This window comes from Leptonychotes weddellii, chromosome 1, assembly GCF_054177405.1.
Source record: "Leptonychotes weddellii isolate Sample4059 chromosome 1, ASM5417740v2, whole genome shotgun sequence".
Lineage (NCBI taxonomy): Eukaryota > Metazoa > Chordata > Mammalia > Carnivora > Phocidae > Leptonychotes > Leptonychotes weddellii.
Window position 1 is genome coordinate 43,757,020 of NC_138369.1, and position 27,353 is coordinate 43,784,372.

At 49.0% G+C, this 27,353-nt stretch overlaps 1 protein-coding gene across 1 annotated transcript in view; it reads right to left on the minus strand.

Moving 5' to 3' along the window:
• Window positions 1-1,770: 1,770 nt before the first annotated feature.
• The window catches only part of LHFPL4 (LHFPL tetraspan subfamily member 4), a 30,786-nt gene continuing 5,203 nt past the window's right edge, over window positions 1,771-27,353 (minus strand). The window contains exons 2-3 of the mRNA XM_006739007.3: window positions 6,517-6,753; window positions 1,771-3,792 (exon numbers count right to left, since the gene is read on the minus strand). Of these exons, the coding sequence (XP_006739070.1) occupies window positions 3,692-3,792; window positions 6,517-6,753 (338 nt within the window). The 3' untranslated portion in view covers window positions 1,771-3,691. The remainder of the gene's footprint in view (window positions 3,793-6,516; window positions 6,754-27,353) is intronic.

Sequence of the window (27,353 nt, forward strand, 5' to 3'; positions counted from 1 at the left end):
CACAGTGGTAGCTCTGTTACTATGTAGCCAAACCTGATACATCTCAACCCTCTCCATCCCCAGGGGGCCAACTCAGAGAAGCAGCAGCCAGCATGGGTGATATAAAGTGTTTCTTTATTTGAACGTCATTCCACCTGCACTGAAGCTCAAATCCAGCAGCAGCAGAAGGGGTCAGGACCAAAATAAATGTTACCAAACTGGACGATGAACAGCGAGGACACATTCAGACAGAACTTACTAATGGGGTGTAGACAACACCAAGCTATCCTAACGACACACAGCACAGGCCCCTGAGGTCTGCTGGTCAGAGCTCTGGGAAGGACTGTCCCCCTCGTTCCCTTCTCGGGCAACTCCAGGCCCACCCAAAGGCTAGCCCTGAGCCAGGCAGGGACCTGCGTTAGGTTTCTTGTGCTGGGAAGGTCCCAGCTTCTCCAAAGAGAGGGTTCCCCTGTCTCAATTACACTGCAAGTTGGAGAAGGCTGATTCCCCTGTGCCCCAGCAGGAATCTCAAGGAGGCCAAAGAATTTCCCTACGGCCCCATCTAAAAGCTCTCAGCTAGTCCAGGCCTGGAAAGGACGAATCCTACCCATGGTCCTCACCCCTCAGAAAAACAATGTTTTCCTTAATGGGTACTGGTTCCCAAACAGGAAAGTTTTCACATCTTAGAGACCCAGAAGGACTTGACCAACCAGCGCTCTCAACCACCTCTACGTTGTAGCTGCTTCGGCCTCTCCTGCAAGTGCCCAGACCAGAGCAGAAACAACCTGCTAGCGCCAGACCCCTCTGATCCAGTCACCACTCGGGGAGGAGTGCCTCCGTGGGGCACTCAAAGATCAGCTTCTTTCAAGAACCAAGAGTCCCAGAGACCATGCTGAGGTGGCGACAGGTGACCGCTGCATCCGTCTCCTCCCAAGGGCAAAAGCCAAATCACCTGCTTTGGCTAGGGCAAACCGCAAACCTCCCCTTGTCCACGATGGCTTCCTTGCCCCCAGAAAGCCATCTGAGCCACAGGGTGGTGGCTCTCCAGCCTCACGTGGGGCCCCTACCTGAACTGAAGCATTGGTTTCTCGCTCTGCTCCTGCCTCTGCCGAAGCCTCGGGGACAGGGCTCTGGTTTGGTGCCCACTCCAGCCTCTTTTCCTTCTCTGTGTTGCCCTGGCACTCCTGCAGCCCGCCCAACCCTGCTTCTCCAGCCCCACGCTCCTGTGTGCTTCTCTGGGCTGCCCCTTCCTTGGCAAAGGCACCAACTGGCTGGGAGGCGCTCAGGACCCCCTCAAGGGGATTCACCTCTCTTTCCCTTCCCACTAACCCCCACTCCAGTGGCGCTGCGGCCCCAGAGGGGTGGGCAGTGGCCTGGGCATCTGAGGGGAGGCTCCCACCTCCCCCCAGCACAGGGATCTGGCACCCCCCCCCCCACAGCAGGGCACACACAGCAGCCGCTCCAGTCCCTTGGCGTCCTGCCTCCTTTATCCTCCTCTGCCCCAAGCTGCACCCCTGCACCCCAGTCTTCCGTCCACAGCTCACCCCTCCATTTGCCTCCTTCCCTGTCCCTATTCCTTCTTCGTCTTCCCAGCCACCTTCCCCTCTCCACCCCAGGATCTCTGCACCAGGGTTCCCTTCTCCACTACTCTCTGCATCTCGCTTTTCTCCATTTCTCTGCCTCTCTCCACACCTTCCCTCCCCTCTCTCATTCTCACTCTCTCCCACCTTGGTCTTCTCCCCCTTCCCAACCACTGGCTCCCTCCCACCCCCCCCCCCACCCCCCCCACAGCCTCCCAACACTGGGCTTTGGTTTGGATCTTTGAGAACTCACTTCCACCCCCCCACTGCCTCCCATGAGGCTCCCCTGACCCTCTCCTTCAGCACGGGCCCTTGGCGTACAGCCCCTTCCTGCAGGTAGAACCCTGGGGGAGGAGAGAGGGGCACTGGGCCGGGGCCAGAGCACCAGGGGAAAGGTGTTTGCTCAAGACAAGGGAGTCAAGAGGGTGGAGGGTCAGGGCTTGGTGAGTTCCAGGTTTCAGGAGTCCTACCAGGACCCAGCATCTGATTCCAGTTAGGGTCCAGATGGGGGTCTCGTGCAGAGGATTTCTAGGGTCTGTCTTGGAAACCCTCTCAGGTCCAAGTCCTATGGAAATGAACACAAGACTGGCAAATACATGGCACTCGCTGCTTTTCTCCCCTCCTTTGGCTGAGGCCCACATAGGAAATGATGACAACAAGCTTCCCCAGTGAACCCGCAGAGGCCTCCCACTCCGGCTACACAGTGGACCAGTACTCCCTCCAGTACTCGAGGACAGAAGTAGGCACACTAGAGGAAGCCAACCTACCGCCTGCACTGGGGGCTGAAAGGGGCTTTCCACGCCCAGGCCGTACGGCTCGGCCGCCAGGTCCACCGGGCAATGAGGGGAGTTCGGAAACACCTGGAGTCTCCCTCATTTGCCCCCAGACAAGGGGGAAGGAGATGCCCCCACAGTGGGAGGGGAGAGAGAGAGAAGACTCCTCTTCTGCTCCCCGCCCCACACATACACACACATACACGCTCACACGCGCACACACACATACACACACACACACACTCATGCCTCAGCTCCAAGCACTGCCCATTGGGCTGCAGACCCTGGGCATATCGCAAGGCGAGAGGTGGGCAAGGAGGAGGAAGTGGAGGTGGGGATAGGGTTACAAGGCCTGGGGATGGGGACAGGGGGTACCCTGTTCAGAGGTGACCTGCAAGTTCAAGTTATGCAGAAAAAGTATCAAAGAGGCAAGACAGTCTCTGCCCTTGGAAGATGCCTGGGTTGGGGGCATGAGAAGGGGCAGAGGGGGGACGCATCCCCTAATTCCCCACTCTCGGGCCCCCCTCCCGAACCCCCAGCCCTGACAACAGGGCCAAGAAGTCTGTGCTGTACAAAACAGGCCAGGGTCAAGGGTCCAGTCACTGGTGAGACATCCCAGCAGGGAGAAGGCCAGGCAAGCTCCAAGTTGAGCCCCTTCCAGCCCCAGCTGCCATGGTCAGACGCCACCAAGACAGGAGTCAGAGCGCCTCCTCCTACTGCCTCCTGAGCCCATCTGTCCTCAGGCTCTGGGCTGCCCAGGGCCTCTGTCAGCGACTGACAGGGAGGCCCTGTGCTTTCTCCCTCGGTGCAGCTCGGACTCCTTTGGGAGAGGTGAAAACAGGCTGGCGTGGGCGGCAGAGAGGCCCCAAGGAGGCTGGTGGCACCTGGAGCTCTGTGATGATGTGATGGAACCATCATCAGAGGGGGGGAAACAGGAAAGAGTCCGGTCCACCCTGGGCCAGTGTCTTGAATAAGTTTCTGCAGGAGGCAGGGACCAGAGGAGGCAAGACTGCAGCCAGGCAGGAGCCCTCCAGACTGACAGGGCCTGGAGAACCGGAGCCGCAGTGCCTCTTCCCCTGGAGACTCAGAAGGGGCCCCGGGCCAGGCTAGAGAGGAAGGGAGAAGCCCAAGGGCCCAGCGCTCCAGCTCCCTCAGGTCAGTTGAGGGAGGAGCAGAATCAGGCCCTCCCCCACGCTGCATCCCAGCCCCAACCTCTTCAAAGCCGGGAGCTACAGGCAGGTAGCAGGTGAGAAGTCAGTCCTGGATGGGGTCTTCCCTCGGAGCTTGAATGAAGGGATGAGAGGGCAGGCAACGGGACAAGCTGAGGACAGGTCAATTCCTGGGCTGTGATCCTGGCCCTCAGGGTCCCTGTGAGTGAGCGACAGGACAGGGGAGGACACCCCATCCGGAGACATCACCCCCTGGCCGCAACACGGAGCTTACCGTAGAGCCCACAAAATCTATGAGAGAGAGAGAGAATTGGAGAAAGTCAGTGACTACCAGGGCACTGGGGCTCCCCCCGGCCACTCCTCAGGGCAGAGCTGGGCAGGGAAGTGAGCTTCACAGAGTCTGAAATCCAGCCAGGCCTCTAAGTAGGCCATTCAACCCTTCTGAGCCTCAATTTCCTCATCTGTACAATGGGCATAAGAGCCTACTTCACAGGGTGATTCCAAGGAGTGAAAAAAACATAAAAATTCCAGCTAAGGACTTTTCACAATGTTTAGTGCATAGTAAATGCTGGAAATGATAGCAATTTATTTTTGTTTTTACTTTTGTCCCGGAGGTCTGGCTCAGAACTGAACTGTGAGGCTCACTCATCTTGAGCTCCCAATGAGGGATGGAGCACCACACCCCTCTCCCCACCCCCCGCCCGACGCTGAGGGAAGAAAAACTGGGGCTCCTTCACATCACTTTAAACACCGAGCTTAGGCACTTTGGGGAGGAAGGAGAGGACGCTGGGTGGGCCCACCTCACAACAGTCACATCCCCAAACCCCTTCTTCAGAAAGGCCACATGGCTCTTAGTCATGCACTTCTAGAAGCTGCCACCAGAGGGCAGGCCCTGACCTCACACCAAGACCACAGAAACCACCAGATGTCAGGGTTTCCAGGGACAGGAGCTTCAGAGAAAGGTTGGCAGCCCAACAGCCTAGGAGGGCCCTGAGAAAGGAAGCAGGCAGCAGGGAAGAGCCTGGCCTTTCAACTTGGACCAGGGTTCAAATCCTGGCTGCACCGCTTCAGTGACCTTGGACAAGTTACTGGACCTCCGCGGACCTCACCTTTCTCATTCGTAAAATGGTGGTGGTGATGCCTGCCTGGTGGGGAGACTTGAGGAGTGACAGCTTCTACTGAGTATTCACCAAATGCCCCTTAACAGACATAATCTTTCTTCCTCATCGGACAGCCCGGTGAGCTGGTACTATTTCCACCACCCTCATTTGAGGAAGTACAGGAAACTAAGGCTCAAGGAGGTGCGGTCCCCAGCCTGCTTCCGACACAGTCAGCCTCCAGTCCAAGGGTTCCACCACAAGACTAAACCACCTCCTGCCAGATGAGATAATAATCCTCACTGCCATTATCCCCATTTTATAGATGAGACTCAAGAGAGGAATATAATTAATGGAAAGTGCTAAATATAGACCCAGCAACATGATAATAGCTCAAGCCAGGGTGTGACTATGAAAACCACTACTCCTATTTCTCATGGCAGGGAACACACACCCAGACAGACAGCTGTCTGTCCACTGCTGCCATGCCGTGCCTCCCGGTGCTCCGGGGACAGGGTGGGTCCCCGGCTCAGAACACCAAGCCTCCTTTGGAGAGCGATCTGGAACTATCATTACAATTTTAAGTGCGCAATTCCATTTCTGGAAAAACACCAAGAAAACACTGTGTATAAGGAGGCACAGACAAAGATGTCCAGCGTAGCATTGTCAGCGATAGTAAAATCCTGGAAACCTCCCTAACAGTCCCTAAAAGGAAAATAGTTAAATAGTTACAGTTCCTCCATCTGACGTAATGCCAGGCACTGGATAAAAAGGGTTCTCCATAAAAGGATAAAGAAAGATTTTTAAGACATGCTCTAGGTTTGGGGACAAAAAGTGATCTTACAAGGGATGCGTTTAGGACAACACCTATCCTGTGTTATATGAGCATATAACACTACTGTATATTTTTTTAAAAGGTCCTATATTGGGCACCTGGGTGGCTCAGATGGTTAAGCATCTGCCTTCGGCTCAGGTCATGATCCCAGGGTCCTGGGATCGAGTCCTGTATCAGACTCCCTGCTCCCTGGGAGCCTGCTTCTCCCTCTGCCTCTCTCTCTCTGTCTCTCATGAATAAATAAATAAAATCTTTAAAAAAAAAAAAGGTCATATATTGTATGTAGATGCATAGATCAACATCTGATAACTGGTTAGCCTGGAGTCTCCGGCCTCGTGTGTAAATTTTTTCTTCATTGGATTTCAACTTTACCTGATATATACAAAAGTTGATATGTAATATACTAGGTATAAAGCATACTGTAACAAACACCTGTGTGGGCTCACCATGCAAGAACACCACCAATATTTTGTACATGCTTACACATCCCCCATCTCAAGCTCTTGGCCTCCCCTCTTCTATCCCAACCACAGATAAGCATCATCCTATCTTCTGTATTTATTGTTTCTTTACTTAAAAAAAAAATGCAGTTCCACTATAAATATATTTATGATTAAACCATACATTAGTTAGTGTCTCTTCGTTTTTTGGTTGAGCTCCATAAAAATATCACTCTGTTATCTTCTGGAACTTGATTTTTTCTCCCTCTGTCTCAATATTATGTTTCTAGAATGTACCCATTCTGTCACTTATAACTGCATGCATGCAGTTTCAGTTATGCACTAGTCCATGATGTGAATGTCCATTTATTTACCCATCCTCCTGTTAATGGCCATTTAGGTTGTTTTTAGTGGTTTGCTATTTGAAACTACTGCCACATTTCTCATGGGTTTCTACTCAGAGTTGGGTTTGCTGGGGCCCAGGCATGCAAATGTTCGGATTTGAGGAATAACGTCAAATTGCTTTCAAGGTGGTGGGACTGTCTGCACCTTTTCCAGTTTTTGCTTCATCTCTAGGACTCGGTGACACCTGGAGGCCCCGCCCCAGCCCCACCCGCGGCGGGCCGCCCGGAAGCCCACTCGCCTTTGTTCTCCTGCTTGAGCTCCTCCTGCAGCAGGTCTGTTTGCCGGTTGCCCAGCACGAAGGCGAGGAAGGAGAGGATGAGGGCGTTGAGGATGCCGATGATGGCCAGGATGTACGCCCAGCGCACCGAACAGTCCCCCAGGGAGTACTTCCCGGTCTTGGCCCCGCACATGTCCCGGATCGTCTCGGCGTCCCAGCCGTCGGGAAAGATCATGCAGCCCAGCACGAGGCACAGAGCTGAGGGGGCGCAAGGCCGGGCGCACCGCCATGGTCAGGGAGGAAGAGAGAAGGGGTTGAGTACTCCCCAGAACCCAGAGGACCACCGCAGCCCCCCCTCGGCTGGGCCCCGCGGGCCGCGCCCTCCCGCTCGGCCAATCAAGCCAAGAGCCTGTTAACCACTTCCGTGGGTTCCAGAAACTCTAGGGTCTGGGACGGCCTCGTGCCTCGGGGAGCAGAACCTTTCCAGGACCCCATAATACCCCCATCAAATCAACTCCTCCAGGAAGGGTTCCTGGAAATACAAGGAAATAGCCACCCACGGTCACCTCCCTCGGCTCCCGTTAGCATCCTGACCATGCTTACTCCCTCCCATCCTCATGGTTCTTTATTTCTTTTTGTCCTCCATTCAACAAATATTTATTCAGCGCCATTTCCTTTTCTCCAAGACGCCGGGCATAGTCCTCATTCACGCAGTCGAGCCAGCCTCCCCGCCTCCCCTCCCCTGCTCAAAGGACAGACTGGGGAAGTTCTTTCCCCTACTCAGTGGGAGATGCCCCTTTTTATGTTGGAAATCACAGTACTACCTCACGGGGTGGTAGTGAGGATTGAGGGAAGTAATGCGCGTAAACACTCAGCCCAGTGCCTGGCATCTCCTCACTGAAGGCCCCTTGGGCGCCAGGCACTAGACTAAGCAGGAGGCAGGCACATTACTTGGACTTCAGCCTCACAGAGCTTGTAGTTAGTGGGGGAAAGGTCATTAGAGCAAAGAGGCTCAAATCCTGACCCGGCTTTTTCCTAGATGTAGGACCTCAAGCCACTTCTTTCCCCGTTGAGCCTCAGTTCTCTCATCTGTAAAATGGGAATAATGACGGTATTCAAGTGTAAAGATTACAGGAGACAGCAAATGTAAATGCTTGACATTGTAAATCCCAGGTAAATGTTAAATGTTATTATTATCAAAACTAGTCACAATGATACTAATAATAGTCACACAAATAAGGAAGTAATTGGGGAGGGGGGAGCTTCGTTTAAGATGGTGGGGAGGGGAGAAAGGGCGAGGCCAAGAATTCTATTGAAATAGGCCGCTGCTGGTTCCCTCCTAGGTGTTCACTCTATGTTTAGTGACCCACCTCTGCCAATCCCGACCCACGTTGTATGGGTAGGCTCTTCCCAATGCCCAGCCTCGTAGGTGGGACCGAAGTCTGAACCAATCAGCACATGCCCCACACAGCCAATCAGAGCTGACCGAGTTCAGTCAGCCACAGGGACAGTGACCTTCCACTTCTGCCTTGCGGTGAGCAGCCAGCCCGGTGACTTGCGACTTGCGAGTTGCCCTTGATGTTTTCCTCTTAGTGCCTGACAGTCCCACCAGCAACGAGGTCACTGTGTCTGAGACCCGAAGGTTCCACACCAGGGCCATGGGATGCTTAACCTGGGTTTCAGATGACAGTGATGACAAAGGGGGTGGTGGCCAGTTCTGCCCACTGTCCATGAGGCCCATCTAGTTCCCAGGGTGGGGAGGATGCCCTTGGCTTTGTCAGGTCTCTCCCTCACCTACCATTCAAAGTGCTCCCTAGTCCCCAGGCTCCCATCTGCCAGCAGTACACTGGGGCCCCTCGCTCTAAGATTTGGCCTCCTGTGGCCTCCCCTGCCCTCCTGTGACACGACAGTGTCCCCACACCCCTAGGTTGTGCCCCTCAACCTGATGCAGCGCTCCCCCACAGCGCTGTGTTCTCTCTCTCTGTCTCTCACACACACACACACACACACATACACACTTAGGGCTTCCTCGCTTCCCCAGTGCTTGCCTCCTCCAAGATGATGCCCAACTAGAGTACAGCGAGTCGCTTATGGGCTGGGAAAAGAGTTCCTGGCAAAGGCGCTGGCAAATTCAGGAAGCCCTGGGGTGAGAATGAGCTTGAGGAGCTCAAGAATCCGACAAGTTTGAAGATGCTCTTTAGACACCCATATGGAGAGGGAAACTCAGGGGGAAATCAGTGCTGGAGATGTAAATTTGAGAGCTGTGGGCAGGTAACTCCCTTGGGCTGGAGTTAGGGAAACCGAAGAGAACAGGACTGAGCCCTGCGGCGCTTCGTAGGAGGAGCCTCGGGAGAAGGTCGACCGGTCCATCTCCCCATAGATCCCGGACATTTTGCAATGTCCTCCAGGCCCCGGAGACGGGAGGAGGGTCAAACGCCCGGAAAGGGGAAAGAGGAGAGAAGGAGCGCCCTGGGTGTCCGAAGGCTCTGTTCCAGGTAGCGCGCTCCCGCCTCCCCAGCGAGAGGCTGGGGGGAGGAAAAGAGCCTGAGAAAGGGCCAAAGCCAGCCAGCCTCCCCGCCTCCCCGCCTCCCCTCCCCGCGTGCCGCGTTTCCTCTCGCTCGCGGAGCATCCCCGTTTCCATGGAGACTGCGCCCGCATCCAGAGCTCCCAGCAGCGCGGCCAGGCTCGGGAGGGCGGGCCTCTCCGCTCCTCAGCCCCCGCTCAGCCCTCACGGAGTTTCCTTCCCGTGGCCCTGCGCCCGCGCGTTCTCGCTCTCACCGCTCACGTGCCTCTCCCCAGTCGCGTGCCTCCCCATTCCTTTCTCCTGTCTTTTTATCTTTCGTGTTCTTCATCTGTCTCTTCACAGCCCTACTCTCTCTCGGGCTTGTCTCGATCGCGCTCAGGGGTCGGCCTCGCCCCTCCTCCCCTTGTCTAGTTAGATCTCTCCGCATTTAACATTCGTTCAACATCCCTCCTCTTCTCTCTTCCTCTTCTCGCTTCTCTTCCTTCTCTGGATCTAGCCTCTTGCCCTTTCCTCTCCCCGGCTCTCTCTTCCTACATTGCACATGTAAATCCTGAGTGCCAGTTATGTGCGGGGCACTGTGCAGGGTGCTGGGGACACTGGAGGCGTGGTCCCCAGGAGAAGAGGCGTGTGGGGAGGAATAAAATCAAGTCAGCACACAAGTAGAATCGTTATGCATGTCAAGGAGCGCTTGCAAGGAAGCGAAGACCCAGAAGCGCCGGGTGTTGGGAGAGGGTGGAGGTGGGGCCTTTCCCTCCTCTGCTCTGCAGCCATGTAGCTGGTGGCTTCCGGGCCCCAGAGGCTGCTAGGCGAATGGGAAACACCCAGAAGTCAAGCAAATGGGGAAAAAAAGCCTATCAGATGGTCTCCCTGGACCTGGGGGAAGAGAGGAAAAGATCACTACTAGAGACAGCCTAGGACAAGGAAGTGACCAAAAGGTTCAACCATCAGGAGATGGAATGACTGCAGGCAAGGCAGGTTTCAGCATCCCCATGTCCTGGATGAGGAAACTGAGGCTGAGGTCTTTGGAGTCTGAGTTCGAGTCTCTCTTGGAAGATACAGACACGGGTGCAGGGTGCCATGTGGAGTGGGGCTTCTCAACGGAAGCATTTTTGACACTTGGCCGTAGAATTCTTTATGATGGGGGGCTGTCCTGTGCCCTTGTGGGAGGTTGAGTCATCATCCTTCGCCTCTACCCGCCAGATGCCAGTGGCACCACCCGCCCAGTCATAATAAAGAATATCTCCAGACATTGCCCAGTGGCCTCTGGGGGGTAAATTTTCCCTGGTTGAGAACCACTGGTCTAGGGGAAGGGGCCCGTGGGTGGGGCATCTCTAGCCATCACCCTACAGTACACTGACTGAAAGGGTTGTGACAAAATTAATAATATGGATATTCATAATGTGATAATAATGTTCACAAACAGTATTGTGTGCTTAACTACATGCCAGGGCGCAGAGCTCCTGACATCATGATCTTGTTTAACGCTATAACGAATCTATACAGTGGGAGAAGTCATCATCCTCATTTTACAGATGAGAAAACAGGCTCAGAGGAACCAAGTATCATATCCCATGTCACAGAGCTAGTCAGTGGTGGGATCTGTATTTAAACGCAGACAGGTCTTTACTTAACATTTTTCTTTTAATAGACTCACTTTTTAACTTAGAGGCATTTACTTAAAAAGTAAGCTTTATATCACTATCATAGAAAAGGAAACCAGGATCATTTGCCACAAATAGAAGGAAACTATAAATATAATGAAACCAAAACAATGTTCTTAGATTCTAGCTGGATACTTTTGCCTGCCAAATGCTCTGAGCTCTCTCTCTGTTTAAGAGACTTAATAGTGTGAGAGGATGTACTAGCCCCAAAATGAGCCTTTCTCCCTGGAGCCATGAGACACTGGCCACTGTGCACGGTCTCAACAGGAAGCAGGACTCCCATTCTTCCCTGGACAGCTTTAGGCAAAGTCAGTTTACCTCTCTGCACCTCGGTTTCTTCATCTGTAAAATGGGGGTCATGACATCCTACTCATTTCATAATGCTTTTGTGAGAATCAATTGGGGTGAGAAGAGGTACACAAATTATTACTGGTGAAGCGGGGACGGGTCATGGCAACTCTTGGCAAAGTGGAAAAAAAATCTTGGACAAAAGAGATAAGCCTTTTCCCAGATAGTCAAGAACGGTTAACAGCAACTGCCTGGGGAAGGTAATAAGCTTAATTTTTACACATAATCATGATGGAGACCAGTAGTTTGCTACTATATCTGTTCATCCCTCTTTCTTACTATTAGAAGTGCCAGTTTTTAGCTGAGAACTTGACCATTGAAAATAAGGACTGCATTTTCCAGCTTCCTTTGCAGCTATATGACTAGGCCACATGAGTAGGTAAAAATGCATGCAGATGTGTTATGTGTCTTCAAGGAAAATAACTTTACATAAACAGATTTACAAGGATGCTAGAATGTGATCTCTGCCCCTTTTTCTTCATCCATTCCTCCGCAGCCTGGAATGCAGAGGTGATGGCTAAGCTCTAGCATCCACCTTCAACAATGAGAACAAGGGCCTTACTTGAGAGTGGTGAAGCAGAGCTCTAGAAGGAGCTTGTGGGTGCCTGTGTGGCTCTGTCGGTTAAGCCTCCAATTCTTGGTTTTGGCTCAGGTCACAATCTCGGGGTTGTGGGATACAGCCCCACATTGGCATCCATGCTCAAAGTGGAGTCTACTTAAGATTCTCTCCCTCTCTCTCTGTCCCTCCCCCCCCACCATGTGCTCTCCCTCTCTCTCAAAAAAAAGGGGGGGCGGCGCATGGGTGGCTGAGTCAGTTAAGCATTCGACTCTTAATTTTAGCTCAGGTCATGATCTGAGGATCATGAGATCAAACCCCAAGTAAGGCTCCGTGCTCCGTGGAGAGTCTGCTGGAGATTCTCTCCCTCTGCCACTCCCTTCCCCCCCCCAGTCATGCTCTCTCTCTCTCTCTCAAATAAATAAATAAATAAAATCTTAAAAAAAGAGAGAGAAAAAAGGAGCTCTTCACTTCAGGGGCCACCATACCAGCGCTGAAGTGCCTAACTCTTGGGCATTTGTTTCACATAAGAGTCTAGAACCTGGGGTCATTAGACAGTTATTTTGGGTTTTCCTATCACAGGCAGCCAAACCTAGTCCTAACTGTTACAAAGTGTTACTCCTTTTGAAGTCTGTATCATATGTATGTATTGGGAAAACAGCTTTTAACTCTGTGTCCTTGGGCAAGTCACTTCACCCTTCTGAACCCCAGTTCTGTCATCATAGAAATGGTGATATTTACTTCTCGAGGCCACAACAGAGATTGGGTGGTCCATGTCATCACTGTAGTGGGGGTACACCTCACTGTTTGTGGCATGCGAGGGTAGCACACACCCGCTGCTTGGGGAGCAACATGGCGGTGTTCGTAAAAATCCTAAAGGCACTCATCCCTTGACTCAGAAATGTATCCTGGGCTGCACCGTGCACGTGCACGAAGGGTGTACACGGGGTATTCACTGCGCCACCATCTTTATAACAGAGGACTGCAATGTCTATTGAGAGGGAACTGATTAAATAAAGTATGGTATATCCATGCCATGGTATACTACAAAGCCATTAAAACAAGTGAACAATTGTATATGTTGTCGTGGAAAACCTTCTAAGATATATTTAGAAATTTAGAAAGCCGAGGCACACAATACAATGTAGAGTATGATCCCATCTATGGCTTTTAAGAAGGATGTACCTGCTCTGGAACAACCAGAAGGAATGAGCAGCTCTGTGAGGACTGACACAGCAAGTTTTCTGACACATGACTTCTGCTACAAAAAGCAATTATACTGTTGGGGCGCCTGGGTGGCTCAGTCGGTTAAGCGTTCGACTCCTGATTTCAGCTCAGGTCAGGATCTCAGGGTCATTAGATCGAGCCCTGCATCCGACTCCACACTGGGCATGGAGCCTGCTTATAATTCTCTCTCTCTTCCTCTTTCTTTGCTCCACCCCCCCACCACCACTCACTCTCTCTCTCTCTCTCAAATAAATAAATAAAGCAAGCAAGCAAGCAATTGTAATTTTTTTTTTCTTTTAAATTTTAAGTAGGCTCCATGCCCAGGAACCTGGGTGGCTCCAGTCGGTTAAGTGTCTGCCTTCGGCTCGGGTCACGATCCCAGAGTCCTGGGATCAAGTCCCTCATTGGGCTCCCTGCTCGGCGGGGAGCCTGCTTCTCCTTCTGCCCCTCCCCGCTGTTTGTGCTCTCTCTCTCAAATAAATAAATAAATAAAATCTTTAAAAAAATAAATAAATAAAATCTTTTTTAAAAAAAGGTGGGGGGAATCCCTGGGTGGCTCAGTGGGTTAAGTGTCTGCCTTGGGCTCAGGTCATGATCCCAGGGTCCTGGGATCGAGCCCCGCATCGGGCTCCCTGCTCAGCGGGAAGCCTGTTTCTCCCTCTCCCACCCCCCCTGCTTATGTTCCCTCTCTTGCTGTCTCTCTGTCAAATAAATAAAATCTTAAAAAAAAAAAAAAAGTAGGCTCCATGCCCAACATGGGGCTTGAACTCATGACCCTGAGATCAAGAGTCACATCCTCTACCCCCTGAGCCAGCCAGGTATCCCAACAATTGTAATTTTTAAAAGTCAAATCAAACACATAGTCAGTGTTTTGCATGCTTCAGGCATTGTTCTAACTGCTCCATGTTTATTAATGAATTATTATCCCCATTTTACAGATGAAGAAACAGGCCCAGAAAGGTTAAGTGATGTGTCCAAGGTCACACAGCCAGAGATAACAGAGCTGGGATCAGACCCAGCCGGCCTAGGGCCAGGGCCCATGCTCTGAACCACCTCTCCTCTCCGATATATGAGCAGGTAGTCAGATCATACATTGGCATACTCCCTCATGTTTCAAAAAAGCAGGGGGTGATCTGTACATACAATGGGATGTTATTCAGCCTTAAAAAGGAAAGGAATTCTGACATGCTACAACATGGAAGAACCTTGAGGACATTATGTTCAATGAAATGTACTAGTCAAAGAAAGACAAATACTGTAGGATCCCACTTACGTGAGGTCCCTAGAGCAATCGAATTCACTGAGACAGAAAGTAGGATGGTGGCTGCGAGAGGCTGGGGGAGGAGTATGGGGGGTTAATGTTTAAAGGGGACAGAGATTCAGTTTTGCAAGATGAAAAAGAGTTCTGGAAGATAGAGAGATGGATGTGGTGCACAACAATGTGCACTTAAGAAATGGTTAAAATGGGGGGCGCCTGGGTGGCTCAGTTGGTTAAGCAACTGCCTTCGGCTCAGGTCATGATCCTGGAGTCCCGGGATCGAGTCCCGCATCGGGCTCCCTGCTCGGCAGGGAGTCTGCTTCTCCCTCTGATCCTCCCCCTCTCGTGCTCTCTGTCTCCCATTCTCTCTCTCAGATAAATAAATTAAAAAAAAAAAAAAGAAAGAAATGGTTAAAATGGTAAATTTTATGTTATGTGTACTTTACCATGAGAGAGGGAGAGAGAGAGGAAGAAAGTCAGCAGGGGGAACACAGAAAATGACATGATATATTTGCCTTGTGGACGTGTATGTAAACGCACAGAAAAAGATTAGGAGGAAAATGGAAATTAAATTTATTAAGAGTGGTGGCCTCTGGACAGGGAGGGAGTAGGGACTTTAGCCTTTAAATGTTTCAGCTTTTCTCAGAGTGAACGTCTTCATATACCACTCATGAAATTTAAAAACATTATTTAAGATACTGATTTTTCAAAGAACACACACGTAAGCTTGCATATCTGTAAACATTTCTAGAAGTATAGGGAGACAATTTAATGACGGATGTCTCTGAGATGTGGACGAGGAGGTGGGCGGGAAGGGAGGGAGGGAGGGGACACTTCACCTGTGCTGTCCTTTACTGTTGAATGTGTCTAACATCTGCATGTATTACTTTTTTTTTTTTTTTTAAGATTTTATTTATCTATTTGAGAGAGAGAATGAGAGACAGAGAGCATGAGAGGGAGGAGGGTCAGAGGGAGAAGCAGACTCCCTGCCGAGCAGGGAGCCCGATGCGGGACCCGATCCCGGGACTCCAGGATCATGACCTGAGCTGAAGGCAGTCGCTCAACCAACTGAGCCACCCAGGCGCCCCTGCATGTATTACTTTTATAACAAAAAATCTATTATTATGTCCAATCCTTTTCCATCTATGCCAGGCCATGAAATCCCCTTAAGCTTTTAAAAAATAATTAAGAAACTAAAAGACAGTTAAAAGGAAGAGCGATACTTGAATCTGGGAATGAAACTTGAGTGAGACCAGAAGTAGTGAAGAATTAATAAGAGCAAATGTATAATACACTCAGGTGTTTATTTTCTTTAAAGCTTGTGCTGTAAATGTGCCCTTATATAAAGCTTTTTTTTTTTTTTTTTTTAAGTAGGCTCCATGCTGGGCATGGAGCCCAACTTGGGGCTTGAACTTGTGACCCCGAGATCAAGACCTGCGCTGAAATCAAGAGTTGGATGATTAACCCAGAGTTGGATGATTAACCCACTGAGCCACCCAGCGGCCCCTATATAAAGCTTTTTAATGATGCATTTTATGCTCAGCTCTTTTAATAGCATTTCATTGTAACACTGTTACACCATCCTCGAGGGACGTCTGCTAAGCTGGGTACTCCAAGAGGGAGGCCTCTGTTTTTGCTCAGTTGCCCCTTCCATGCATGACACACTACAGCGGCTACCCTTTCCTGGGGGTCAGACTGGTTGTCCCCAGGGCTTTCTGTCCCTAGGCAGACGCCACAGAAGCTTGCCATAGACTGAATTGTGTCCCCACAAAATTCACATGTGGAAGCCCTAACCCCCTGTGTGATAGTATTTGGGGGGTGGGGCCTTTGGGAGGTAATTAGGGTTTGGTGAGGTCTTGAGGGTGGGGCCTCATGATGGGATTAGTGCCCTTATAAGAGGAGACACCGGAGAGCCTGCTCCCCACACCCCCACTATGTCAGGACACAGACAGAGGGCACCTCCTTGAGGCTGGATGAGTACGCTCCCGGTGCAGGACCTTGCCCTGAGGAGGAACAAACTTGCTGCATCTTAGAGCCATGCAGTTGAGAAAAAGTGTGATCCCATTTATGTACAGTTCAAAGACAGGCAAAACTAACCTACAAGATGAAAAGTCAAGCGAGTGATTACCTCTGGGGGTACTGATTGCAAGGGGACATGAGGTTCTTGATCTGAATGCTATCTCCACAGGCAGATTCACTTTGTGCAAATTCTCTGAGCCACAGAGGGACATTTTCTGTACTTTTCTCTAAGTGTGTTATACTTCAATAAAAGCTGACTTTAAAAAAGGCGGCATACCATAGTGGGTAAGAAGTGAACCTCAGAAATAACCAAGTGATCACTGGTTAGAGCACATCCATGCGATGGCACACCAAGCAGTCATGAAAGGGACGAAGGCAGCCCTTTATGTGCTGCTGTGGGACGGCGTGCGGATGTGCTAAGTGAAAGGCAAGGTCCCGAGCAACAGATGTGGTCCATGCTAGCACTCTGTAAGGAGTGGGGTGGGGAGAAAGAGGGAGGGAGGGACAATGTGAGTGTGTGTGTGAATGTGTGTGTGTGTGTGTTTTCTTGCATGGACACAAAATATTTCTGGAAGGGTCTACAAGACCCTGATAACCCTGGTTACTTCTCAGGAGGGGAACAGAGTGGTGGGAGGACAGGAGGGGAGGAAGACACTGCACTGATAACCTGCTGCACATTTTGGATTCAGAACCATGTGAAACAGTTGAGGTGGGTGGGAGTTGTCTGCCAGTAGGTGACTATTGCTAGAGATTCTCACTCACTTGGAATGAAAATAATTAAAGCAACAAAGAATGGCAACGCACAGGCCAAATGTAACTCTCGGAAACAATGGATTAATCACAAAAACATAAAAATGAAAATCTCTAAACCCCTTTTGACTGAGTTTGCCAATTTCCGAGAATTTATCCTAAGAAAATGCTCATGGATATGCTCTCAGATTGAGCTACAAAGATGTCTGTCACATTGTTATTTATAAGAGAAAGAAGAGGGGTGCCTGGGTGGCGCAGTCGGTTAAGCATCTGACTCTTGGTTTCGGCTCAGGTCCTGATCTCAGGGTTGTAGGGTTGTGAGATCACCCTGCAGCCACCCCCCACCCCAGCGCTCAGCATGGAGTCTACTTGGGACTCTCTCTCTCCCTCTCCTTCTGTCCCTCCATGCTGCGCGGCCTCTCTCTAAAATAAATAAAAATAAATCTTTAAAAAAAAAGAGAGAGAGGGGCACCTGGGTGGTTCAGTTGGTTAAGTGTCTGCCTTCGGCTCAGGTCATGATCCTAGAGTTCTGGGATCGAGTCCCACATCGGGCTCCCTGCTCAGCGGGGAGCCTGCTTTTCCCTCTCCCTCTACTCCTCCCCCACTCGTGCTCTCTCTCTCTCGCTCACTCTCTCAAATAAATAAACAAAATCTTTTTAAAAAATAAAAATTTTAAAAAGAGAGAGAAAAAAGAGGAGGAGAGGGGGAAATAATAAAGGAAGAATGGAAAGAAAGAAGCAACTTAATATCCAGCAATATGGGAATACAGTTCTTTCCTATCACGGAATACCACTCCGTTATGAAATTTTAATATAAATTTCCTCAGGTAGCCATTGAGGAAGCTTTAATGATACAGAAAATACTTATGATACGTTAGGTTTCCAGAGGCTGTAAAAATTAAGATACAATATAATTTCACGTTGGGAAGAAACACTTACATAGTTATAGCAAATAGTTATACAGCATTTACCATGCCGGGCCCTATAGTACTTTACATACCTTAGTTCATGTAATCCACACAATAATCTGCATTATTATTTTCTTTTTACAGATGAGGACACGGAGGCACAGAGAGGTTATCCAAGTTATCCAAAGTCACACAGCTGGTAAGCGGCAAAACCAGCTGGGAAGTTTGAAGCCAGAGAGGCTGGCTCCAGACCCTGCTCATAACCAGTACTCTCTACTATTAGGAGTGTAGGCCAGGCAGATAAGAATGATTCTGGGAGCGTGAGATTATGGATGTAATTTTGCTCATCTATAGTCCCCAGCTTTTCTACAAAGAACAATGATAACTTTACAAAGGTCTCAGAAAGGGGAGGTACGAGAGCATTGACGCAGCACAGAACGCATGGCCGGCCACTTGAGACCCCTGTGAGGCCCTCCCCGGGGTTAAGGAAAGGACCAGGCTGCATGTGGGGCTGAGGGGAGCCCAGGGAAGAGTCTGCGTCCACACTGGGACCACAGCTTTCCAAGGGGCTGCTTCCCCAGCACCCCCGGCACTAGGGGGCTATAGGGGAAACCTCCGACAGGCTGAGCCCCCCTAAGGGAAGGACAGTGTCTACAGGCCCCTCGCTACCAAGTCTGAGCACTGGCTCTGCTCCCCCAGGGCAGGTGCTGCTCTTACAAGGGAGACTGGGCCTCTCCTAACAGTCACCCCCAACTCACTGTAGATCCAGGCCCAACCTTAGTGCCTCTACCAGCCCGGGATGCTGGGGGTCAGGACTCCTGTGCCTAGGCTCACCATCCCCCCATCCAGCACCCAGATGCTAGGAGGCACCCTGACTCCCCCTTCCCCTCACCCCCACATCCAATCCATTCCCAAAGTCGACTGACTTGACCTCCAAAACTATCCAGGATCTGACCTCTCCTCTCCAGTTCCACTGCACCCATCTGTCCAAGGCGCCATGATCTCCCTCCTGGAGGACCACAGTGGCCTCCTAACGACTTCTCAGCTTCCACACTTACCCCATCATCAGCTGTTCTCTGCTCAGCATCCACAGTGAACTTTCAGAAACGGACGGAGCCATTCCCCTGCTTAGCGCCCTCCAAAAGCTCCCCCATGCACTCAGAATAAAGTGCTGATACAGGCTGCCCACCTTTCCCTCCAGTCATTAGGCTTCTACTTCCTACACTCTGGCCACACTGGCTTCTTTTCTGTCCCTTAGAACATGTCAAGCTCAGCCCCACCTGGAGGCCTTTGTATGGACTGTTCCCTCTTCCTGGGATACTCTTCCTCTGTAATTCAGTCCCCAGTTCCTGGTTCCTGATCGTGAGGACACTATAGTTTAGGAGGGGGACTATTAAGAAGACAAATAATTGTGGGTGGGGGGATGGGTGAAATCGGTAAAGGGGATTAAGGGGACACTTATTGTGATGAGCACTGAGTCGTGTACGGAACTGTCACATCGCTATATCGTACACCTGAAACCAATAGAACACTGTACATTAACTACACTGGAATTAAAATAAAATTTACCAAAAAGAAGACAAATAATTCTATCTGGTGTCACAGATACTGTTACAGACGATGGGACACCCATCACTTTGTGTGGTAATCATTTGGGAACCATATTTAGTATTTACTTCGCCACCCCCAGGCCCAGGCTGCACGGAGCCCATGCCTCTTAATTACCTTTACGCACCCATCCATGAATCCCGCGTTGTCCTGGCTTGGCCCAGCCACATCTCCTATCCGGTTTGGTCAGAAGTCTCCTGCGGCTCTCCCCACAGCCTGTCCAGTCCCTCCAGCTCAGACCAGGCCCTCCCACAGGGCTCCATCGTTCTGGGTCCCGCTCTGACTCCTCCAGGCCGGTGTCCTTTCTCAAGGCCATCCTTCTCAGTTTCTCAGTTGCTAATCTGAGCAGCTGCTCTGGCTCCTTTTCTGGCTCCTCCCCCACCTGCCTCTTAAAGGTCAGTGTTTCTAGACTCTCCCCTTCTCCCAGCACCTACTCTCCATGGGGCAATTTCACCTACCCTTAGACTCATTTCGATGATGCCTCACATCTCTATCTCCAGCTAAGACCTCTCCCCTACACTCCCAGCCCAAATATCCAATTGTTTGTCAGATCTTTCCTCTTGCACATCCCAGAGGGTCTGCCAACTCATTTCCCAAACTGACCTGATCTTCCTCCTGCATGCTTGGGAATGTCAGTCCAGAGACCCAATCATCCAAGGAGGAAACCTGGAGTCATGTATAACACCTACCTTGTCCTCACCCCCAGACAGCTGCTGCTCCTACACAGGTCTCCCGTCTTCCTCCTCCTCTCTCTCTGCCGCCTCAGCACCTCTCACAAGGACTACAGGCTCCTTGCCTCCCATCAAGCCTCCATCTGGTTCACCCCTGCAGGAGCCACCCCAGTCATCTTTCTAAACCCAGCATCTGGGCCTGGTGACTCCCATGCCTAAAAGCGAATGCCCATGGAGCACCTGGGTGGCTCAGTCGGTTAAGCGTCCGACTCTTGGTTTCGGCTCAGGTCGTGATCTCAGGGTCATGAGATCGAGCTCCACGTTGGGCTCCGTTCTGGGCGTGGAGTCTGCTTGAGATTCTCTCTCCTTCTCCCTTTGCCCCTCCCTCTTGTGTGCTCTCTTTCTAAAAATAAATAAATAAATCCTTTAAAAAAAAATAATAAAAGCAAATGCCCATCACTTAAGGATAAGACCCAAACTCCAACGCCCAACTTTGAAAGCTCTCCACAGCCAGCCCTACCTGCTTCTTCAGATTTATCTTCTCATTCTTCCCACTTTTCAATCTTTCCTCCCTTATTGTAGCATAGACAATGGAATGTTGGAGCCAAAGTGTTTTGACCCAAGTCACACACCAGCTAATAATAATCGCTAACAGTTCTTAAGGGTCTCCTTTGTGCTCAGGTCTGTACAGTATTCACAATCAACCTTTCAACAGCCCCTGGGGGTAGTCACTATTATTATCCCTATTTTATAGATGAGAAAACGGAGACTCAGAAATTGTGTAACCTTCTTAAAGACACTTAGCTGGTAATGCCATACTTAGCATTCAAATTCAGGTTGTCTGACCACTGAATATGCTGCCTCCAAAGAAGTGGATGGTAGAGCTAGGACTTAAATCAGATACCATCATTCGCTCATTCGACACTTTTTAAGCACCTACTATGTGCCAGGCACAGACTCCTGGTCCAGGGCTCTTTTTATACCATTAAACTTCTCTGGGATTAAAGTAAGGTTGGTAATGATGAATAACATAACATGGGGATGAAAAGAAAAAGATATAAATGAGAGGCTTTCAGAATAAGAATAGTTCAGCCTGGGTGCCTGGGTGGCTCAGTTGGTTAAGCGACTGCCTTCGGCTCAGGTCATGATCCTGGAGTCCCGGGCTCGAGTTCCACATCGGGCTCCCTGCTCGGCGGGGAGTCTGCTTCTCCCTCTGACCCTCCTCCCTCTCATGCTCTCTGTCTCTCATTCTCTCTCTCGCAAATAAATAAAAAAAATCTTAAAAAAAAAGAATAGTTCAGCCCTTGTCCTCTTGACCCTTCCAACTCCTCCAAATCGTCCTCTCCACTGACAACCAGATGGGATATGTTTCCCCACTGCTCAAAATACTTCAAGGCTGTTTGAGGTATCACACTAAACCCAGGACAGAACTGACAATAAGATTATGTTGAGAAAAAACAAATTTCACCATGGGGAAAACATCCATAGACAAAGTCAAAAGATCAACTGGGAACAATATTTGTAACTCATATCACAGACAAAGAGCTAACTTTCTTAATATACAAAAAGTTCTTTTTTTTAAGATTTCATTTTTAAATAATCTCTATACCCAATGTGGGGCTCGAACTTACAACCCCGAGATCAAGAATCGCACACTCTACCGATTGAGCCAGCCAGGTGCCCCACAAAAATTTCTTACATATTAAAGAGGGAAAATACCATTAACTTGGTAAAAGGCGAAAGATTTATGCGATCTGAAGAGAAACCAGAGTATAACTTGGTAGAAATATATATATATATATGAGCTGACAGTTTATAGAAAAGATATATATAGGGACGCTTGGGTGGCTCAGTTGGTTAAGCGTCTGCCTTTGGTTCAGGTCATGACCCCAAGGTCCTCAGATCGAATCCCGTATCTGGGCTCCTTGCTCAGCTGGGAGCCTGCTTCTCCTTCTAACCCTCCCCCCCGCCACCCGCTTGTGCTCTCTCTCTTTCTCTCTCTCTCTGACAAATAAATAAATAAAATCTAAAAAAAAAAGATATATATAAAAGGTGCTCGACTTTACTCATAATTAGAGAAAGGCAAATTATTACTATGAGAGTACCTTTTTACCCATCAGGTTGGCAAAAATAAAATATTTGATAACACACTCAGTTGACCAGGAAGTGGGTTAACAGGTACTTTTTATACATTGCTGCTGGGAGTGTAACTCTGTACAATTTTTAGAGAGGGGACTATGGCTGGATCTGTCAAAATAGTAAATATACAGACCGTTCAATCCAGCAATTCTGCTCTAGGTCTTTATTTTATCCTCATACTCACATATGTGTCAAATTATTTATATACAACATTATCCACTGAAATTCTGTTATAGCAAAATATTGTAAACAACTTGAGTATTTTTTTAAAGATTTTATTTATTTATTTGAGAGAGAGAATGAGAGAGAGAGAGCATGAGGGGGGAGGGTCAGTGGGAGAAGCAGACTCCCCGCGGGACTTGATCCTCGGACTCCAGGATCATGACCTGAGCCGAAGGCAGTTGCTTAACTAACTGAGCCACCCAGGCGCCCAACAACTTAAGTATTGATAAAATAAATGATGACACATCTATAGAAAAGTATATTATGCAGCTCTGGAGAAAAAGTAGCTCTTTATACACTAAAGTGGAACAATCCTAACAACAGAGTGTGGTAGAAGTGATGGTATGTGGTATCTAGATTAGGACATAAAAGGCAGGGGGATGGCCAAAACAATCTTCAAAAAAGAACACAGTGGGAGGACTCATACTTCCTGATTTGAAAACTCACTACACTACAGCAGTCATCAGGACCTTCTGTACTTGCTTAAGGACAGACATATAGATCAGTGAAATAGAATAGAGAGTCCAGAAGCAAACCCATGTATCTATGGTTAACTGATTTTTGACAAGGGTGCCGAGACTATTCAATTGAAAAAGAATCATCTTTTCAATAAATGGTGCTGGGACAATTGGGTAGCTATATGCAAAAGAATGAAGCTGGACCTTTACCTTACCCCCGTACAAAAATTAACTCAAATGGATCAGACACCTAAATGTAAGAGCTAAAACTATAAACTCCTCGGTAAAAACAAAGAGGTAAATTTTTTGTGCCCTTGGGGGCGCCTGGGTGTCTCAGTGAGTTAAGCATCACCCCCACCTCAACCTCAGCTCCCTGCTCAGCCCTGTTCAGCGGGGAGTCTGCTTCTCCCTCTCCCTTTGCCCCTCCCCCTGCTTGAGCTCTTGCGCTTTCTCTCTCTCTCAAATAAATAAATAAATAAAATCTTTAAAAAAAATTTCTTTGTGCCCTTGGATTAGCAAAGGATTCTTAGATATGACAACAAAAGCACAAGCAACACAAGAAAAAAGAGATAAACTGGATTTTGTACAAATTAAAAACTTTTGTGTTTCAAACAAAACTATCAAGAGAGACAAAAGACAGCCACAGAATGGAAGAAAATATTTGCAAATCATATATCTGATAAGGGACTTGTATCTAAAGTATACAAAGAACTCTTACAACTCAATAATAAAAAGAAAAATAACCCAATTAAAAAAATGAGCAAAGGATCTAAATAGATATCTCTCCATGGGAGATATACAAACGGCCAATAAGCACAGGAAAAGACTCTCAACACCATGAATCATTAGGGAAACACAAATCAAAACCACAATGAGAGGGGCGCCTGGGTGGCTCAGTTGGTTAAGCGACTGCCTTCGGCTCAGGTCATGATCCTGGAGTCCCTGGATCGAGTCCCGCATTGGGCTCCCTGCTCAGCAGGGAGCCTGCTTCTGCCTCTGACCCTCCCCCCTCTCATGTGCTCTCTCTCTCTCATTCTCTCTGTCTCAAATAAATAAATAAATAAAATCTTTAAAAAAAAAAACAACAACACAATGAGACACCAGCTCACAGCCAGTAGGATGGCTATAATTTAAAAAGTCAGATAACAACAAGTGTTGATGAGATAAGAAGAAATAAGAACCCTCATACACTGCTCTTGGGAATGTACAATAGTGCTGGCAGTTTCTCAAAACGTTAAATACAGAGTTGCCATTTGAGCCACCAATTCCACTCCTAAGTATCTACCCAAGAGAAATGACCATGTACATCCACAAAAAAAATTGCACACAAATGTGCATAGCAGCATTATTTGTAATGGCCAAAAAGTTGAAACAACCCAAATGTCCATCAACCGATGAATGAATCGACAAAATGTGGTCTATCTACATATTGCAACATTATGGCCATAAACGGCCACAAAAAGGAATGAAGCACTGACAGGTGCTGTGACACGAATGAACCTGGGAAACATTATGTCAAGTGAAAGAAGCTGCAAAGATTGCATATTGGATGATTTCACTTGTTTATTTTTTTTTAAGATTTTATTTTTAGGGCGCCTGGGTGGCTCAGTCGTTAAGCGTCTGCCTTTGGCTCAGGTCATGATCCCAGGGTCCTGGGATCAAGTCCCACATTGGGCTCCCTGCTGGGCAGGAAGCCTGCTTCTTCCTCTCCCACTCTCCCTGCTTGTGTTCCTGCTCTCGTTATCTCTCTCTCTGTCAAATAAATAAAATAAAATCTTAAAAAAAAAAAAAAAAGATTTTATTTTTAAGGGGCGCCTGGGTGGCTCAGTTGGTTAAGCGTCTGCCTTCGGCTCAGGTCACAATCCCAGGGTCCTGGGATCGAGCCCTGCATCGGGCTCCCTGCTCAGCTGGAATCTGCTTCTCCCTCTCCCTCTGTGATCTCTCTCGCTCTCTCTCTCAAATAAATAAATAAAAATCTTTAAAAAAATAAAAATTAAAAAAAATTATTTTTAAGTAATCTCTACACCCAATGTGGAGCTCGAACTCACAACCCTGAGATCAAGAGTTGCATGCTCCACAGACTGAGGCAGCCAGGTGCCCCTGTATGATTTCATTTCTATGAAATGGCCAGAACGGGCTAAGATAGAGAAACAGAAAGTAAATTAGTGGTTCTTAGAAGCTGGGGAGGTTGGGTGGGGGAGCTTTGGGGGGTGAGACCTAAAGGGTATAAGGCTTCTTGAGGTAATGAAAATTTCCTACAATGGTTGTGGTCATGGTTGTACAATTCTATGAATATGCTAAAACCCACTGAATTATATACTTCATTGGATGAACTATATGGCATATGAGTTATATCACAATAAAACCATTACCAAAAAAAAGAAAGAAAGAAAGAAAGAAAAAGGAGAGTGGGTAGTGTAGCTTCTTCCTTTCTCTCTCCTTCTCAGATAACTCATTCTGAGGTCTCCTGCCAACGCGTGAGAGCACTTAGAAGTGGGTCCTTCAGTCCCAGTCACCCTCAGATGACCACAGCCCCCGCTGCGGTCTTGGTTGTAACTTCAGGAACAATCTTGAACCAGAAATGTCATCTGCGCTGCTCCCAAATTTCTGTGACTCACAGAAACTGAAAAAATAATGGCCTGTTGCTTTAAGCCACTAAGTTTTGGAGTAATTTGTTATATGCCTATAGATAACTAATATTCCATTTAAGCAAAAAAAAAAAATTGTTTGCATTTGCTTGTATACTTTTGAGACTTCTTGGAACAGGTATTCAAGACACTGGTGACAGTGGTCGTCCTGGAGAACTCTGGGAGGACCACTGGGGAATGGGGACAGGAAGGAAGACTGATGTCGACTGTATACCTTTTTTCCCTTTTGAATTTTGTATCATGTGCTTGTATTAATTATTCCCCCCCAAAACCTTCAACAAATATATGCTGACAGATGAAGTCTGTAAACTCCCAACCGTGGCTCAGAAGCCTCCACGGTCTAGCTTCCCATCCTGAACACTCACCACTGCCTGCCCTAATTGCTGGTAGTCCCCAAAACATAAAACACACCAAGCTATTTCCTATCTTCATGCCTGGGATCATACTGTCTCTTCTGCCTGGGTGCCCTTCTCTTTCCGGCCCGTCCTCCAAGACTCAGCTCAAACGTTGGAACTTTTTGGAAGACTTCCCTGGCCGTCCTTAACCTCGTCCCCTTTGTGCCCCCAGAATACCCTGTGTTTGATTCAGTCATTTCACATGTCGTGCACAGAGGAGTGATGATCTGTCTTCTTTCCCGCTTCTCCCGTGACCCTATGAGCTGCGTGGCAGTGAGGACTCTTACTCCGGATTCCCAGAGCCCAGCACAGGGCCTGACACAGAGGAGGCCGTCAGTAAAGGGCTGATGTGAGAAAGGAAGGATGTAGGGAGGAGGGTGGAAAAAAAGGAAAGAAGGGACAGTTGGGGGAGGAAGAAAGACAACGGAGCGGGGGAAGAAAGAAATCCCCCCAATGTGCTCAGCGGGTCACGCACATACAATAAAGATGTACTGAATGAATAAACTCCCAAACCAAATCTGAAACAAACCCCCGGAGAAATGGGAAGGAATGTGGATAGATATTCTAAGCTGCAGTGATCTTGCTGCTCCCAGCCCAGAGACCCCTGCTGATGAAGGCACACATCTGGAAGGCTGGAAGGTACTCACCTCCAGATCACCAGCCCACCCCCCCCCCACCGCTGCTGCCATCCCTACCTTCGGTCTCCCCCAGCACCTACACCACCTCCCACGTCCTGTTCCCTGCTGGGTCTCCAGCACCTGAGCAGGGCCGGACACATAGTAGGCGCTCAGTAGTGAATGAACTATGGTCAGAATCATCTCCCTTCTGTGGGTAGAAGAGCCTCACTTTGTGATATGAACTTGCCTCTTCTCTCTGGGACTAGGTTTTTTTTCCTCTGTAAAATGAGGCAGTTAGGCCAGCTAATTGGCAAGACCCTTTTCAGCTGACAGTTTATGACTTCTCAAGGACTTTGATCAGCCCAGCAAGTCCAAACTCTACCACCTGAGCAGCAAGAGCTCCCCACAAGCCTCTCTTCACTTAGACTGTGTCACAGGAATGACGTGACCACTGAATGCCCCCTGTCCACTAGGAACCACATTCAGTGCTTTCCATCCATCATTTTCTTTCTTTCCACCACCTGAGGTAAGTACAGTAATAATCTCCCTGGGGTGCCTGGCTGGCTCAGTCAGTGGAGCATGGGATTCTTGATCTCAGGGTTGTGAGTTCGAGCCCCACGTTGGGTGTAAAGACTCCTTAAAAATAAAATCTTTAGGGGCGCCTGGGTGGCTCAGTCATTAAGCGTCTGCCTTCAGCTCAGGTCATGATCCCAGGGTTCTGGGATAGAGCCCCACATCGGGCTCCCTGCATTGGGCTCCCTGCTCCGCGGGAAGCCTGCTTCTCCCTCTCCCACTCCCCCTGCTTGTGTTCCCTCTCCTGCTGTGTCTCTCTCTGTCAAATAAATAAAAT